The sequence below is a fragment of the Nelumbo nucifera genome, chromosome 1, assembly GCF_055504915.1.
Source record: "Nelumbo nucifera cultivar China Antique chromosome 1, China Antique-T2T, whole genome shotgun sequence".
In the NCBI taxonomy this organism is placed as follows: Eukaryota; Viridiplantae; Streptophyta; class Magnoliopsida; order Proteales; family Nelumbonaceae; genus Nelumbo; species Nelumbo nucifera.
In genome coordinates, this window is record NC_142649.1 from 128,309,056 (window position 1) to 128,328,284 (window position 19,229).

Genomic DNA, 19,229 nt, shown 5'->3' on the forward strand with positions numbered 1-19,229 from the left:
ATCTCTAATTTAGTAGAGAGATTCTCTCCTAAACTATCTCTAATTCCTATTTATCCACTCCCCCACTTTTTATCTATATCTATATCTAAAGAAAGTTTCAATTAAAAAAAAAAATTCAGAACTATTTAAATGTTATAACGAAATTATATACATATTATTTAAAATATCTTATTCAAAACACAAAAAATCAATAGATTTAAGAATATTCATATTATTTAAATATCAATATTTTTACAAAATTCATCATGAAATTATGTAGTAACGATATAAATTATAATTTTACGAATTATTCAATTTAAATGTTATTCAAATAACAAGTTAACATTAAAAATAAAACATTATTTAAATACTTCAATAACTAAAAATCTTAAAAAACATTAAAAATAGCTATATAATATAACGAAATATTTAATATTACATAATAACATTAAAATAAATAAAATTCAAATAATGAAAATTTTTAAATATTTTACATATTATTTAAATATTTAAGTAACAAAATATTTAACATGAAAAAAAATTAAATAGTTAAAATAACGAAATTATTTAATAAATTTAAAAAAAATCTTAAAAGTAGAAAAATAATTATAATAGAACTCATAATATTCATATTAATAATAATTTAATATTTTACAAAATTAATAAAAAATTATGTAATAATAGTACAATTATAATTTTATGGATTATTGAATTCAATAAATAATTAGTATTTTAAGAATTTAAATAACAATATTATTTCAATAACTAAATAATATTCTAAATAACAAACTTCGCTTATATCAATTAATAATTATAGAAAATAACTATCAACAAAATTATATTTATTAGTGATAATTTTACAACAATAGTGTATATTCATTATATATTTATATATACTATAATTAATATTTATTTTATTTTCAGTAATTATTTATTGTTTTTTTATAAATATGCTTTCAATAATTATTTATATTTTTGTAATTTAATAGAAAAGTATCAATATATATTGGAGATTAAAAAACTATTCTTTAACTTTTGAAATCTAATTTATCGTATTTATTGTATTTTTGCTATAAATTTATTTTTAGTAATTATATATTTTTTATAATTTATAGATTAATACTTATTAGAGATTAAACTATTATTTAAGATTACACTATTTATTGACTAATTTAGTATATTTTCGGTATTTATTATATTTTTGTAATTATTGTATTTTTATTATATATCTATTATATTTTCATTATAAACTTATTTTCAATGGTTGTGTACATTTGCTATAAATTTTCAAAAGTTATTGAAGATTAAACTATTGTTATTTATTAGAGATTAGACTATAAATTTAGTTGAAATTAGGAGTGTTCAATCATTAGTTCAGTTCAGTTGCAGGCTGTTTCGCCAACCAAATCGATCTGGTCAAGTCCGTAGTTTGTCACTCGAAACCAATTGACCATTAGCGAAAACCCACCAACTCGGGTTGTATCAATTTGGATTTATTGTTTAACTTTCACTTAACAAAGCACGGGTCCCCGTCACCATGCCTCTCCTTGCTCCATTATCCCCACGCTGCATTCTCTTTGACTTTCTCTCCTCTCCCCTTCCCACCACTCCCATTAAGCCATGTCACTCAACTACCTAAAAATATTCATATAATCTCTCTCCTAAGGTATCTCATTTAAACCAATAGGAAAGTATCATGTTGCCCCACTCCCTAATCAATTCATAAAATACATCCCCCCAATCTATATCCACTCTCCCTCATTTAAAACATTCATATTAATTAATAAATAGTAAAATACGGTTAATATTTAATCCCACCCATATCCAATGAGTATTAAATAGTATTATTACAAAAAGTTAATAAATACGGATAGTAAATTACCAAAAATTAAATATTCTTATTAGTACGGTTAGTAAAAATTAATAAATATTGTTATTAATTAACTCATTAACAACATTTTATAGAAATTGGAACTCTTTAACTAAATTCTATAAAATTGAGAATTATATTTAACAATTATCAAAAAGTATAAAATTTTAGTTATTGTTATTATTATAATTAATAACCAAATACAAATGGGGGAGCAAAATACTATAATGTTAGAAAATGAAATTATTAATTAATTTATATTAATAAAATAAAAGATAAATTAGTGTAATTTTGTTAGTAAACTACCAAATAAAAAACATATTTAATAACAATTTAAAAAAAAATTCAATAAATCCCCATACTTACACAAATGTAATAAAGTTTTCAAACATTTTCATAAAATAACATTTTTGAAATTAAAAGATATAAAGTATTTGAAAGTTTATTTAAAATGCATTAAATAATTATTGAAAATTATTAGACTATTTTGGAAATTTTAGGAAAATTTATTACATTTTATAGATTTTGGAAAACCATTGAAAAATTATGTAATTTTCATTGCAAATTATTGAAAATTATTAAAGATAAATGAGCATGGGAATTGGAAAACTATAATTTGAACAAATAATTACACAAGCATGGGAATTGGAAAACTATAATTTGAACAAATAATTACACAAATTATTAAGATAAATCAGTACAATATTGGAAAAAGGAAATTATCAGTTAGTTTATATTAGAAATTATAAGATAAATTAGTATAATTTTATAAGTAAACCATTTAAAAAGAAAATAAATTATTTAATAAAAATTTAAATAAATTTGAATAAATTTTCAAAATTACACAAGTACAATAAATTTTCCAAATTTTTCATAAAATTATATTTTTGAATATTAAAGACAATTTAGTATACTTTTAGAAATTTACCATGTGGTTGATACTAAATATATCATTTTGATCATTTCTATCATCGAATTGAATATTGGGTTGACGGGGACATTGTTTTCAAAACAGGGTCAAACTAGATGGTTAGACTGAAAAAATTGGGAATCGGACACTGTTTCACCTCAAAACCACTTTTTGTCCAAAAACCGTTTATTTGGTTAGCGAACCACTGACCTACGCGGTCGAACCATCAACCCAGAAAATAGTTTTCGGCCTTTTTTTGTTTTTCTAATTTTTTATTTTTTTTGTTAGAGCGGGTCATCCATTTGGACCGAACAGTCAGTCGTTTGACCCTAGAATGGTTTCCTATCTGGTCCAATTTTAAAAACCTTGGACGGGGAGTGGGTTGTTACACAGTTTTGCATGCCCTTAGCTTCAATCAGTTTTGATGTACTTTTGATATTTAGTGTAAATAAATAAAGTACATGTTTGATTCATGTTTTTTTTTTGATGAATCATGTTTGATTCATGTAGTGTGGTATATTTCTATGTAAGACCCTTAAACTTGACACTTAATGAGACTCGTGTTAGTTTAGAACATTCACAGCCGTTGGATAAGTCTAGGGAGATTTATCCTGTCAAGGCTGACACTGGTGTGCTGCCAAGTGTTGGGGTGGCTTGTCTCAGCCGCCAGAGTGAGACCCAAGGCACATACAGTGTAGGATTACTTGAATCCTTGAATCGGACCAGATTTCCAGTATTGCCCTGAACCTTGGAGATTGATGGGCAAAACAGAAAAGTTACACCTGACCCCTAGACCCGATTATGGTACTGCACTAAGTGTCGGATTGGGCTGTCTTTGATATGCCAATCAGTGAGATCCTTAGGGGGGGTCAAAACCTGGGTATGTTGGGACAGTCTGAGAATTCATCTGAGTGGGTGATCATAGTGACAGGATCAGCCCCTTTGTCGGACAAAGGTAATGATCGGGGATGCACTCTCTCTGATGGAAACCAAACTGCCGGCAGTTGATTTCAATCATTGGAATTTTGTTTTGCAAAATTTATATATATGATATATACTTATAAATGGTTTCAAAATGTTTGCAAATGGTTTTAATTCCCGGGATCCATGTGAGTAGAGAGTGCAGCACTGTTCCTTGCAGCCGAGGGAAAGGTCCTCTATTGTCGGACAGTGCTTGATCATTATGGGCTGAGAGGTTAAGTGTAAGGCCATTTAGGATAATACCTGATAGGCTAATCTTGCATCTGCCCACAGTCCTTGGGTTTTTATAAGATGACTTGGCCCAGGGACCACTTGGTGTAAGTGTTGGGCCCATAGGGTCCATGTGATGGGCTCAAAGGGTTCACTGGGCTTTCTAGTGAATTCGGCTAGGCCTTGTTAAAGAAGTTGGGCCGAACCCATGTGGCTGATGTGTAGATCAATGCTTGGGTCCCACACCATACAAAGAAGCCCAACTGGGCAGCAGGTTGGAAGACTATTGAGCACTTAATACATATTGGGCCTAAAGCCCATTTCGATCTAAGCTGATTTGATCAGTCACTTAAAGGGGCGGATCTGAGATTAGGTTAAGCCCAAAAGCTTATCTAATCTGCAGATAGGATTAGGAGGAGTCATAATCCAAATACAGATTTGGATAAGGGCAACTCCTAATATGATTAGGAGGTTTCTTAATCACTAAGAAAGAGGAGGAAACCCTAATTCAAATTATTTTGAATTCGAACCCTAAGGGATTTTAGCAGATCACTCTGCACTCTTGAGATAGGATCTCAGATAACCCTAGAGAAGAATATAGCAGTTTGCCACCTTCTTCTCTAGCATTCTCCTCCAGCAGCCGCCAACACCTTTTCTGCCAGTTCGAGTTCTTAGTTAGAGAAGATCAAGAAAGGTTCTTGATTGTTCGTGTGGTGGTTACAGTTTTCCATCGAGTTCTTCAGAAGAACCTGGTTCATGGGACGAACACTGCTGGTTTGGCTCCATCATCACTGTGTCATCTTCAGTGGGATCTGATCTTGGGATCTTCTTTGAGTGTGAACACCAACGTTGGGAGATACTGCTTCTCTGAATCAGGTATAATCCCTCCCTTCTCTTTTGGTTCAAATCTGGTCTGGTTTGGTTCAAGTAGGATCCTTGAATTTTGATTCTAAAATTAGGGAATACGATTCCCAGTTGGAAGAAAGGTAGGAAATTTTTGAAATTCGCCCACCCATTCCGCAACCTTTTTGGCGTCCATACGATGGATCCTACCATTCTTTCATGGGTGCCTTGCCTTGAGCTTGGCTTGGTGTGCGGCATGGCCTGGCCCATGGAGCGCCTGACCCACGGCATGGCACGGGCCTATGCGGGCTCGAGTCGTGGGTCGTGCCAAACTGACCCCCCAAATTATCCTAGAGGAGGGAGGCACGGCTCGGGACGTCTTGTGGGCCAGCACGGCACGACTCGCACTTTGTGCGGGCCACATGGGGGTCTTGTCATGCCGACCCAACACGACCCAATTTACACCTCTACTTGAACCTGCCCAATACTGGGGACGAGGCAGGGAAATTCGAGGATTCTCCATCCTTGATGAGGAGTGGGGTGCCTTGCCCCTGAACTCGCCCGACATTGAGTGGTTACCTTGCCCTGAACCCGTGTGACACTGGGGACGGGGTAGGGATGGGGTAGAGCGTCTTAACTATGGGGCAAAGAAAGGAATGGGGTGGCCTGTCCTGAACCCACCCCGTTGTCATTCCTATATAATTGTTAATTATTAATGGAATTAATAAAAATGTTAGCTTTTATAATTATTTTTATTTATTTAAAATTAATCAAATTTTCATTTAAAATAATAAAAAGAATAAAAATTATTAAAATTACAACAAATTATTAATAAAACTAAATTTATTAAAAAATATTTGTTTATATTCAATTAACAATAATTATTTTTATAAATCAACATTAAATGAAAAAATAAAATTATTAAATCTTTCAGATTTTCCCGTGCATCACACGGGTCCCTGCTAGTAAGACTATGAATATAGCATCCTAACCAGTATTCCTAACTTTATTTCAAACAATAAAACAGCCATAGCATGATCCAGATATAAGCTAAATGCTTCTCTAATAACCTTCTGCAATGAGTAAATTGATAAAGAATGATACCAATGATAGAAAACTCAGTGCCCTTGTGCATGCCTTTTGCAAAGAAAGAGAGACAGAGAGAGGGGCTGCAATATAATAATCGAGTACATGAAGGAGAAGCATTGATGTGGAAGTAGGAAAATATTATTGGACATTTAGGTAAATCGGTGTTTTAAAAGGCATGGGAGGTGTATGCCTGGAGGCAAGGTGCCCCCAAAACACCCTGAGGCATTGATGCCTCTGAGACATGCCTAATGCGCCTCATGCATGCATCATACAAAAAGACAAAAAGAAAGGAAAAGAAAAGAAAGGGAAGGGAGAGAAAAAAAATAAAGAAAGAGAAGAAAAAGAGAAAAAGGAAAGGAAGGTAAGGAAAGAGAACGGAAAAGAAAGTTTGGGTCGGGGCGGCCCTTGGCTAGGGGGTGAACCTATCACCTTTTTAAAGCAGCCCTATTTGTTTTTTCTTTTATGCATCTTCATTCTTCTTAATTAAGACATCTTTCATAAAACCAAAAATAAAGATGAAATCCTCCTTCCTCATCCCTGTCCTCTTAAGGAGGCATAAGCCTCCTTGTGCTTGAGAGACTTACACGGTTACACCTCTTACAGTTTGTGTTAGACAATTTTGTATGCCCTTAGCTCCAATCAGTTTTGATGTACTTTTGACTTTTAGTGTAAATAAATAAAGTACATGTTTGATTCATGTTGTGTGGTATATTTCTGTGTAAGACCCTTAAACTTGACACTTAATGAGACTCGTGTTAGTTTAGAACATTCACAGCCGTTGGATAAGTCCGGGGAGATTTATCCTGCCAAGGCTGACACTGGTGTGCTGTCAAGTGTTGGGGTGGCTTGTCTCAGCCGCCAGGGTGAGACCCAAGGCACATGCAGTGTAGGATTACTTGAATCCTTGAACCGGACCAAATTTCCAGTATTGCCCTGGACCTTGGAGATTGATGGGCAAAACTGGAAAGTTACACCTGACCCCTAGACTCGATTATGATACTGCACTAGGTGTCAGATTGGGTTGTCTTTGATATGTCAATCAGTGAGATCCTTAGGGGGGGTCAAAACCTGGGTATGTTGGGACAGTCTGAGAATTCATCTGAGTGGGTGATCATAGTGACGGGATCAGCCCCTTTGTCGGACAAAGGTAATGATCGGGGATGCACTCTCTCTGATGGAAACCAAACTGCCGGCAGTTGATTTCAATCGTTGGAATTTTGTTTTGCAAATTTTATATATATGATATATATACATATACGGTTTCAAAATGTTCGCAAATGGTTTTAATTCCCGGGATCCATGTGAGCAGAGAGTGCAACACTGTTCCTTGCAGCCGAGGGAGAGGTCCTCTCTTGTCGGACAGTGTTTGATCATTATGGGCTGAGAGGTTAAGTGTAAGGCCATTTAGGGTTACACCTGATGGGCTAATCTTGCATCTGCCCATAGTCCCTGGGTTTTTATAAGATGGCTTGGCCTAGGGACCACTTAGTGTAAGTGTTGGGCCCATCGAGTCCATGTGATGGGCTCAAGGGGTTCACTGGGCTTTCCAGTGAATTCGGCTAGGCCTTGTAACAAAGGCTGGCCGAACCCATGTGGCTGATGTGTAGATCAATGCTTGGGTCACACGCCATACAAAGAAGCCCAACTGGGCAGCAGTTTGGAAACTTATTGAGCACTGATTACTTATTGGGCCTAAAGCCCATTTCGACCTGGGCTGATATGATCACCCACTTAAGGGGGCATATCTGGGATTAGGGTTAGCTAAAGGATTAGGGTTCTAACCCTTTCCACTCTTGGAGACCAAATTCAAATGTGATTTGAATCCGGTAACCTCTTGATTTGGATTGGGATAACTCCTAATAGGATTAGGAGGTTTCTTAATCACTAAGAAAGGAGGAAACCCTAATCTTGAATTACAAGAATTCGACCTAGGTTTTGGCAATGAATTACCCTGCAAGTTTGAGATAGGATCTCATCTTCCTAAGCTGAAAATCTGCATCCACACCACTTTCAGCCGTAGGAACTCCTCCAGCCGCCACCACCTTACTGCTTGGTTCGAACTCCTCTGAAGGGACGATCAAGAAGCTAGTTCTTGACATCAGTCATTGCTGAAAGACTGGTTTGGTTCGGTGCTCTAAGCTTCCATCGGATTCTTGCGAAGAGTTCGGTGCGTAGGACGCACACTGTTGGTTCTGCTCCACCGTCACTGTGTCATCTTCAGCGGGAGCGGATCTTGGACCTCTCTTTGGGCATGAACACCGACGTTGGGAGATCTTGATTCTCCGTATCAGGTATAACCCTTCCCTTGATCTTTGGTTCAGATCTGGTTTGGTTTGGTTCGAGCAGGTCCTTGAATAATTGATTCTAAAATAAGGGAATACGATTCCCAATTGATTGAAGGGAGAAAAATTTTTGAAATTCGCCCACCTATTCCGCTGTTTTCTTGGCGTCCATACGATGGATTTCTCCCTCCTTTCAGTTTGAACCATCCTCACACCTCCAAGTAGTGGAACGCGTTGCTTCACACCTCCGTGTTTTAAAATATTTAAGTAAATAGACCATAGACTTGGCTAATTCAATTTATTGTGGGATTCTTTTAAATGAAGCAATTTCTTGAACTGCGTAGAAGGACCATTTCTTTTTCATCATCCACAAATCAAATATTCATTATACGAGATTTAGGACCAAGTCTACTTCTGACTCATCTGAATTGCAGATCATGTGGAAATTATGCCCCTATATTAATGGTTCTGGACACCAAGGTCCTCACAATAACCACTTTGCATATTATCTTTTTTAGTATATATTTAACAACAAAAAAGACAAAAAACAAATATAACGACAACCACAACAATTCTTTGAGACCCAACATCATCATCATCATCCAAGCCTCATCCCAACTATATGGGTTCAGCTACATGAATCCTGTTTCACCATCCCATTCTGTTTAATGCCATATCCATTGAAACTTGAATTAACTATAATTATTTTGACACTTAAATCAAGTATGTAATAATTCATATTTATCCATATGTGAAATGCAAAATGTTGTATATGAAATATAAAATCTAGTTGCTTGAATTGGTATTACTAACAGCCAGAGTTTTTAAAGGCATGGGAGGTGTACGGCAAGACGCCCTTAAAACACCCTGAGGCATATATGCCAGAGACGCTGATACCTCTGAGGTGTACACCTCATGCGCCTCATATTCCTCACACACCTCATACAAAAGGGCAAAAAAAAAAAGAAAAAGAAGGAAAAAACATTGCTAACAGAATCATACATGTCTATATCCAGTTTTAACCAGTCTATTAGTTGACTTCATTACTCTGGAAGTCTGGAGGGTTAGTAGGCTAATGTGCTGGTCCATAAGGATGGGTTTTGATTGTATGTCTATGATATCAGATACCAGCCCTCATCAATTTTACCAACTTAGCAAGCTACCATCCATAATTTTTGCAGATAGAAGATTCACGTTCAAGGTAGAAATTGCAATTGCAGTCCATATTATTAATTAAATGTTGTAACAGGTTTACGTCAGTAGTTTCTAGCATGTTCAAAATGCAATTAAAAGGATAAATGAATTAAAATGAATAGGTGCACCTACCTGTATACCCCCAACAAGCATCTCTAAAGAAGGATTTATTATCAGATTCTCGATTGTTACTCCATGAGCTGTGGCAACTAGCTGTATTCCCCGCTGCGCTATTGTGCTAGCAGCCATAGCTTCAAGTTTTGTGCCAATTTCATCAATAACAATTACTTGAGGCATATGGTTTTCTACTGCTTCTATCAATACCTAGAAATGTGAAGAAATAAAATGACACTTAGACTTAACTGATGGATCTAAATTTGCTATTGACTAGGATAGATTTAACATATGTATGTGTTGTGTTTATACACACATGCATATACATAGATAAATACACATTAACAATGATGATAACAAAAACAAATAAAAGATCCTTGTATTCAAGAAGATCTCAAAAGAGAGAGAACAAGTAACACTAAAAACTTCCCCAGTAACCCTCTTTAAAAAAATAAAAAGAAAAAGGGGTTTATTAAAATCCAAATAGGAGCCTAGGAGGGAAGACATAAATACCTTACCCCTCAAATCTGTACAAGAGAGCAATAACACATTAAAATATCCAAATTTGAGAGCACTGAAACTTGTTCTCCATTTTACGTCGATTCCTTTCCTTCCAAATTTCCCATACTGCAAAGCAAGGCACCAGGCCCACAAGGAAGGACCATTGATTATTAGACCTGATTGCCGCCAAAACCCAACACGAAAGAAGCTCCCTTGCATTTTCAACTCCTCTATAAGGCAGCCCCAAAAGTCTGCTGAAATGTGTCCACACCTTTCCAGCAAGGCAGCCATGCACAAAAATATGATTGATGTCTTCTATTGCTGGCCGTTGGCAACAATAACATTTTGAGACTAGAGGTTCCAAGATCTCTTATGTCTGCACCAACATCAACATTGCCAACCATAACCTTCCAAAGTAGGAAGCTTGTTTTGGTTGGAACTGCTTTATTCCAGACCGCCTTGTACCAATGAACCTCATAGTGAGGGGATTTATAAAAGCACCAAGCCGACTTAAGAGAAAATTCACCATTGGATTCCACCATCCACATTAATTTGTCTGGACGATTGGATAACCTGACCTCTGAGTTCTGAATCATATTGATAACATTATCACCAAGAAAACTCCGAATATGATCAAGGTTCCAACTTCCAAGTCCCCTCAAACATCCAACACATCACGAACCTGTAGTTGAATATTAATACCTTCAACATGCGTGACCCAATCAATCAAAGGTCCTGAACCCAGCCATTTATCAAGCCAAATTTGATTTTTTTTTCTTTTTCTTTTTTTGATGATTAAACCAAAAAATGATATTTCCTCTCCCCACCATCCACCTGGAAAGAGTCACCAAGTCATGCCTCAATTCCACATTCAATTTCCAAGTTTGAGAAGTAAAACATGGACATTATGCTATATAGAAATGATTATTCCGCAACACCTTGGTTTAAAAAATCCAACCAGATTGAGTCATGAAATAGGACCTTCCACAGAGCCTTCAGACGAAGTGCTTGATGGACATCCTGAATTTTTTTAATTTGTAACCACCCTCCTTAAACGGCCCTGTTACCTTGTTCCAAGACACCCAACTGTGTTTTTTCTCCAAATCAGTATTGGCCGACAAAAAGTTTATCAACATGTGTTCAATTCTACAAATTACCCCCTTAGGAGTTGCTATGGATGTCATTACATGAATAGGTATACTATTAAGGACATGATGAAGGAGAACAAGTTTTCCACCAGCCGACAACATTCTACCTTTCCACCCGGCAACTTTAGAAGCAATTTTCGATAGCATGTCAACAAAATCTGTCATTTTCAGCCTTCCTTTAGCCACAGGAACTCCAAGGTAAGTGAAGGGAAGCTTCTTATGACTGAATCCAATTACATTGCTAATTATCTGGATCCTACTACGAGTAGTTCTCGCCGAGGTGAAAAAGCAATTTTTTCCTTTATTCACCATTTCTCCAGAACAACCTTCATATCTTTTTATCACCTCCAAAACCTTGTCCAATACCCTCCTTGTTCCCCGAGTAAAAATAATGGTGTCATCCGCATAGAGGCTATGAGTAATAATTGGACATCCTCTATGAGTAACAAATACTCCCTCCAGCTGTTCAGCACTTAACTTAGCAAGGTTTCTACTCAGAACTTCTTCTGCTAGGATAAACAAATAGGGTGACAAAGGATCTCCTTGTCGAAGCCCTCTTGTGGATTTGAAGTTGCCGGCTACACCACCATTCCACAAAACTGAGAACTAGCAATTATTCACTGTTTTTGTTAAAATCAGCTAGTTTTTATGTTATTTATTCTGTGTTTTTTCTATTCTTTGTGCTGCAGGGGCATATTTGTACTTTTCTTCTCTTCTATTATTAAGTTGGGTTGCCGTAATATAAATACTAAAGCTGGCGCTACCAGCCTGAGATTTTGACCCCAAAAACTCTTCTTTCTCTCTTCTCTCTTCTCTCTTCCCTCTGTTTCTCTGATATCTTTCACCCAGAAAACATAGTATTGGAGCAGGTTTTCTGGGATTAGAAGCTGATTCAGCAGTGTGCTAGTGACTTTTTTGTGTGTGCACCGAAAGGAATTGTTATCTAGTGCTGTCTGTGTACTAGTGGATGTTTTTTGACTGAACTGTGAAATCAGACCTTATATTATGTCTTTTGAGGATTCTATCGTGTCTGGTGGGTCCTCCAGTCAAGGTGGAGTGAGTGGAGTATTTGACATGAGCATCCCCATGGCTGTGATACCATTTGATTGTCACAAATACCTAGAATGGATCAAACAAAGTTGGATTTGGAGTTCTCTAGGAGAAATTATGCCTATTTCTTCTCAAGGGTGCAGTCTGTCTACGGGATTCCAAAAAATGCATAATTCCAAGTCTTTTGATTTTCTCTATGCTTTCTCTAGTTTCTAAGTCCAAGTCTTCTAGAGTAATTCATGAATCTAATTAGTTGAGATTCATTGTAAGTAGTTACCTTATTAATTACTCAGCTTAGGTGGTTGTTCCAAGCAAGTCTATATTAGCCCTGTAGTTTGCAGAACAATGGAGTTCAAAATTTTGGGTTGAATACAATTGAGCCTCTAGCTTTTCTCGGAAGGATTTTTACTATCTTGATCTTATCTCTTTGGTGAATTCCTTAGAATGACGAGCTTCCTTTTGGGTTCTCTCTTGTGTCACTATCCTCAAGGACCTCCACCCCATTTCAGAGATTTTTTTTTCTGGTATCAATCTTGGAACCCATTGAAAGTAACAGCCATCAAAACCAATGCAATACATTTGAGAAAAAGAAAGGTCAATAAAATAACTAAAATATTGAACAACATTAAGTTTTAGTATCCTAGACTCTCAAAGCAATAAAACTTGGACTTTTTGTGTCAAATGTTAAAGCATATTTTGCAATCTTACTTCCAAATTCCAATAGGTCTAATACCTGGACACCAAAGAATCATGAATCTAATATGATAGTGTCAAATAAATCCAAAATGACCCATGCTTCATTCTGGACCTTAGAGCACAGTATGCAAATCATGGTCACAGGTGAACCCTAGGCAGTAACCTAAAGAACTTTAAAATTTAGATGGAAGTGTTGGGGTAAATAACAATAAGTGTTAAAGTAAGCAATTGATAGAAAGTATCGCAAATACTTATTGAGCAGGATTCTCTTATCAGCTACTTGCAGAGATGCACTGAAACCCAAATACAAATGTATTCCCAAGTATTATCCAGTTATGGCCAGAAGACAAGTGAAATACATATCAGGTTGCTAAACTGTAGCACCAGAGGACTACTACTTATATCTAGAACAGAGACGGCATGACATGCATAATTACATACATCAGCACTGGAACTAAGAAAATAGCAAAGCTATCAGTATATATTATTTATGCTTTCCTGCAATGGGTATATAATACCTATAAAACTGAGATCCTTCAACTCACCTTAGGACATAACCGTATTAATTCACAATGTCAACACTACAGTTTAACTTGTACAGTTAATAGATTTTTGTCCAGAAAAAAAAAAGACTAATATATTTAATAGATTTTTTAAGACGAGATAATGATATTAGAAAGTACTTGAAAATGAAAAGAAGAAAATAATTGACTATTAAAATATTTAGAATATCAGTTATAATATGTTGTATAGCCTCATTTTCCAGGAAGCTCTGATACCTAAGCCTACACCCAAACCTGAAACCTATTCCAATGCAGATATGGAAAAGGTATTCAGTGCTACTACCATCTAGCATTTAATGTAAAGATTAATGATACCTTGCTTTCTATGTCAAGCTGAATGCTAAAAGTATGTAGATGTTATAATTTTTTCTTGTATGGAATTCAATATCCAACATAAAGACATAAAAGGACAATAGGACAAGTATCAGGAGTAGTTCTATGGCCAACCTTGTGCTGCATATCAGAGTTGGGGACTTGCATCCTGCGGGCATTACCAATTCCTGCATGAGGTATGTCTCCATCACCACCAATCTCATTAGATGTATCAACAATCATCACACGTTTCTTGTAGTCATTTGCCAGCATACGAGCTATCTCCCTGTGAAAGTTGGATGTCAAGGCTATTGTTGAATTTCAACAGTCATCTGTACCTACTAACAACCACCAAATAGAATTCTTAGAATTCCATATGCAAGATTCTATTTGTTTTTGTATTTTCTTATTAGGTTGCTTTTACCTTAAGGAGAAAGCTAGTTTTTCACATACATGATCCTTGAGCTGGCTTTGATGACATTCCCACAAATGACTTAGAAAGTGGAAGGATGTCACTGATTCTTCTCTTCCAAGAGCTGTTATTAGGCCAGTTTGGGTCCCACCTCCTAGTGGGTTTTTTAAACTGAATTTTGATGGTAGCAGTGAGGGGAATCCGGGCCCTTCAGGTATTGGAGGTGTTTTTCGGAATGAGGAGGGTGGAGTTATTGCCCTTTACTCAGGACCAATAGGTGTGGGAGACTCCTTGAGGACAGAAATCCTGGCTGTGATAGAAGGGATCCAAAAAGCAAAGGAGTTGAATATAAGAAAGTTGATCATAGAAGGGGATTCAAAGCTGGTAGTTAGCTGGCTGAAGAAAGACGAAACTGGCAGGTGGAAATTTGTTCATGAAAGGAGGAAGTTTAAGTTTTTAACTCACAATATAGAGATCAAGTTGCAGTGGGTTAAAAGGAGTGCAAATGCTTTTGCCAATGTTTTGGCAAAGCAAGGGATGGGAAGGGATCAACTTTTCTGGGCTGTTCTGTAATTGCTGTCCTCTATTGTCATCTTGGAGAGAGTTAAGAGAGTTTATCTCTCTCCTGGATGTTCTCTTGTATCTTGCTCATTATTAATGAAATTTATGGTATTGATCTGAAAACAAAAAAAAAAATCCTTGAGCTGGATTTACTAAAAAAATTAATAAAAGAAAGGATACTGCTGTGCAATTCTGTTTGCTTCTTAAGATGTGAGACGGTTTCTCTTTCATGATGATAAAACTCCAATACTCAAATCCAAGGGCTGGTACAGAGCAGAGAAACAAATTTCCTCCTTTCTCCATCACTTCATTTTTCCTTTCTTTTTATTTTCTTTCAATTTTTTTACCAAAACCTCCATTAAATCTTTTTAACCTTTGGTAAATAAAATAATAATAGCCTACTTGTGGGGAGGAGAAAATCTATTAAAAGGGAAATACTTTTGCCTTATCAGAAGAACTCGAGAAGGATGATTCGACAGGAAATTAAGAAATACATACTTATCAGCTTGAGAGAATGCAAAACCTTCACTAAATTTTTAAGACAAAGTGGAACTTTTAAACTTAGAACTCACTTTTGTTTGTTTATCTACATGCATTATACTAAGATAGACTGCATAAACAAATCTTGTTGGCAAAAAAATAAAAAATAAAGCAAAGGAAAAGAAGGCTTAAAACCTAAAAAGTTGTCCATAACAATCTGACAATAAAATCTTTAGCCAAATCGAACAAAGTTTTTTTTTTCTCAGGTAGTTCCAAGCATCTTAAAATTACACAAGTTCAAAACATTGAAACATGCCAATTTGTTAAAAGATATTATCCAGTGTTGGTCCCAGCTATCTGGGGTCTTGGGAGGGGTAGACTGGATACGGTCTTTAACTTCGGATTTTTTTTTTCCTTTTTTTTTGTGCACTCAGACTTGAACCCGCATGCTTGCCAGCCCAAGATTTTACCATTACACCAAGTAGTAATAGCTCCTAAACTGTTGATACATAGAAATAACCAACCTGATTATTGTAGTCTTTCCTACTCCTGGAGGCCCAATGAGCAACAAAGAAGCCCCATCTTTAACCAGGTCTCGCAACAAATCAGCACTTCCTGATATTGCCCGACCAACACGGCAAGTTAAACCTATAATCCTTCCCTTCCGATTCCTGATGGCACTTATGCGGTGCAAAGTTCGACTGATGCCAGCGCGATTATCAATGGAGAAGTCACCAACCTTCAATAAGAGAGTTTAGTAAATTAATTTTTATTCCAAGGTGTCCACTAGGTTTTCAACTAGGCAAGTTGTATAAACAAAAATCTTGGTAACAAATTATGCCCACTTAGAGCTCCTAATCCTTCAGTATGCATGGTATTCATACAAAATCTTGTCAATATTTCTAACGGTTGTGATGTCATCATTTACTAAGTCAATTCGTGGTTTAGTATTTTATGGTTAACATGTAATTCCATAATATTCGTGTATGATTATGTACACACATTATAAATGTATTATATATGACTATTTACTCATTCACTTTTGTAACCTGGGTGATGTCTACTTGTTACATAGGCAGCAACTTGCCTTGCCAGGTAAAAAAAACTAGGTGTTGCCTACCCATCTTAACTACACTAGTTTTGTTTTCTTCCCCTATTTGAAAACCATGATCACATAATATTAAAACCATAGGTACTAAGTTCAAAGATAAAAAGAATCTAAGTTTATTGTTGCATTTTCAGAATATACGATTGCATATTGTGGTGTGCCCAAAAAGAATTCATGAAGCAAGATAAGTACTTGGCATAACTTGAGTTGAATGGAGAATTTTAAGAATGCATTATTGCCATTTATAAAGCAAAATTATATTTCAGGACTAGGACTAACCCAGTTTCAATCACCACTAAGAGATGCTTAGGAAGTTTAGATAGATTTAGCTAAATTACAAATCCCAGGAAAAAGCCAACTCTGAGAAAACCTCCCAATTCAAAGGTTATCAATATACCATGTTTTGACAACTTTGATTCCAAAGAGTATGTTCTTTGCTTGTAAGAATACATTTCCAGCATAGTCATCAAGGCAATGCATACGTGATAGAGCACTCATGGTCACCTATTTTGTACATGCTTCTATGAAAAAACTCTTATATTACAGAAGAGAAGGAAGAGGCTGACCAAGGATGGATTAGCTGTGGTTCAGATTCTGACTATGATGAAAGCTCGGAAGCTTGTGAGAGTCTAGGCAGTGCAGAAGATGAAGATCGTTTTGAAGAACAGAACAGGGATGCTTTCAACCTAGATCATTTGTTCATAGGGGACACGGTGGGAGAGGAAAAGGAGGAGGGGGAGAAGCAGGTGATTGAAACTTAGTATGCAACAGAGGAGGTCTTAACCCATTCTCGGCTGAGCCCCTCCCAGGTTCTAGTGCTTTGCAAGAGGCCAAAAAGAAGGTAGATCGGGTTGTTTCAGAGCTGAACAAGGGTACTTCACAGAGAGGTACATACTTGGGTACAGAAAGGGGTCTTTGTGTTGATACAGTGACAAGGAAATTTTTCCCCCAATTCGAGGAGACAGAGTGCTCCAATTTCTCAAAAAAGAAAGTGACAACCACTTTATCTCCTATGCTTTCTCCTCACATCCCAGCCTCAGGTAAATCCTTCAACTCTATTAATTCAGTTTTTGTTACTGATGAGTGCTCTATGTCCCTTGTTCCAGACTCTCCTCTCCACCAAGAGTCGGAAACCCATGGTTTGAAAGCCACAGTGAGTCTACAAGGGGAGGAAGTGGGTGAGAAAAATGGCAGAGAGACAATAATTTAGGAAATCATTGAGAGCTTTTTGGGTGAAGTGAAGAGGAAGGAATTATAGAAAGGGAGCTTAGAGAGGACAAAAAGGGCTGGTGAAGGAGGTAAGAGTATGAACGAGTTGTTCCCTATGAGTAGGGAGTGTGCAACCTTAGAGAAAGAGGAAACTAGTGGGAAAGAATCAGTTGCAGAGTTTGTGAAAAATGTAAATCAGTCCTCTAATATCAAGTTTAAACTTAGTGATTAGCAGAATAAAACAGGTCCGAATAACTGTATAAGAGAAGAAGATGGCGAAGAGAAGAGGTAAGAGAAGGAGTCGAATCATTCTCCATTCTCCTCTAACCCTATTTTATTAAGATCTAAAATTTTATGATGACAAGAATGCCCTTAAGTGGGCAGCCAGCTTGGTAGTTACATAAAGAAAATAAACAAGAATAAATAACAGGCCCATTAAGTGTGGCCCATCAACATAAAATAAAAGATATTACAAAAGAGGCTGTTAGGGCCCATTCGGCCCAGTCTCTTTACACTCCCCCTCAAGCTGAGCATAGATGTCAATCATGCCCAGCTTGCTTATATAGTGTGTCAATTTCCCCCTTGGAACTCCTTTGGTCAAGATATCAGCCAGTTGCTCTTCTGATGTTATGAATGTTAAACAAACTTCTCCTGAAGAGACTCTTTCTCTTATGAAATGCCTATCAACCTCAATATGCTTAGTTCTATCATGTTGAACAGGATTATGTGCAATGTTGATAGCAGCTTGGTTGTCACAATAGAGCATCAATGGTTTCTCGTAGTCCACCCCCAATTCCTCTAGAAGGGATCGTAGCCATAGTAATTCTGACACACCATGAGCCATTGCCCTGTATTCTGCTTCAGCTGAGGATCTAGCAACTACTGATTGTTTCTTACTCCTCCAAGACACAATATTCCCAGCAACCAAAGCACAATAACCAGAGGTGGACCTTCTGTCATCAATACATCCTGCCCAATCTGCATCAGTAAAGGCTTCCAGCTTCATGTGACCATGCTTAGCAAACAGAATACCTTTCCCTGGAGTACCTTTCAAGTAGCACAAAACCCTTTCTGCAGCAGCTAGATGAGTATCTCTGGGAGAATGCATAAACTAGCTAATAACACTTACTGCATAGGAAATATCTGGCCGAGTCATGCAAAAGTATAACAACTTCCCAAGCAGTCTCTGAAACACTCCCTTATCAAACAAAGGTTCACCATCTATGGCAGAAAACTTATGATTATGATCAATGGGAGTGGAGATGGGTTTAGCTCCAAGTTTACCAGTTTCAGCAAGAAGATCAAGGACATATTTGCACTGAGATATGAAGATACCATCCTTAGATCGAGCAACTTCAATGCCCAAGAAATACCGAAGATCTCCCAAGTCTTTGATTTCAAATTCAGAGTTGAGAAATCCTTTTAGTTTGCTGGCCTCTTAAATGTCATTACCTATGACCACAATGTCATCAACATAAACAATCAAGAAGGTCACCAGAGAGTCATTTTTCTTCAAGAATAGTGTATGATCAGATTGTGTTTGAATGTAGCCAAAGGAGACAAGAGCAGCCCGAAATCTCTCAAACCAAGCCCAAGGAGATTGTTTGAGACCATAAATAGATTTGTATAGTTTACACACTTTGCCTTTCATTTCTTTCCCATACACTCCTGGAGGTAGAGACATATAGACCTCTTCATGTAGGTCTCCATTCAAGAA

The 19,229-nt window shown here is 36.5% G+C and overlaps 1 protein-coding gene across 5 annotated transcripts in view; it reads right to left on the bottom strand.

Annotated features, from left to right (window-relative positions):
* The window catches only part of LOC104613155 (P-loop containing nucleoside triphosphate hydrolases superfamily protein), a 47,340-nt gene that overhangs the window by 14,739 nt on the left and 13,372 nt on the right, over nucleotides 1-19,229 (bottom strand). For all 5 annotated transcript variants that reach the window (XM_088894196.1, XM_088894197.1, XM_010280861.3 and 2 more), the window contains 3 exons: nucleotides 15,720-15,934; nucleotides 13,878-14,028; nucleotides 9,491-9,682 (listed from right to left, as the gene is read on the bottom strand). In XM_088894196.1, the coding sequence (XP_088750322.1) occupies nucleotides 9,491-9,682; nucleotides 13,878-14,028; nucleotides 15,720-15,934 (558 nt within the window). The remainder of the gene's footprint in view (nucleotides 1-9,490; nucleotides 9,683-13,877; nucleotides 14,029-15,719; nucleotides 15,935-19,229) is intronic.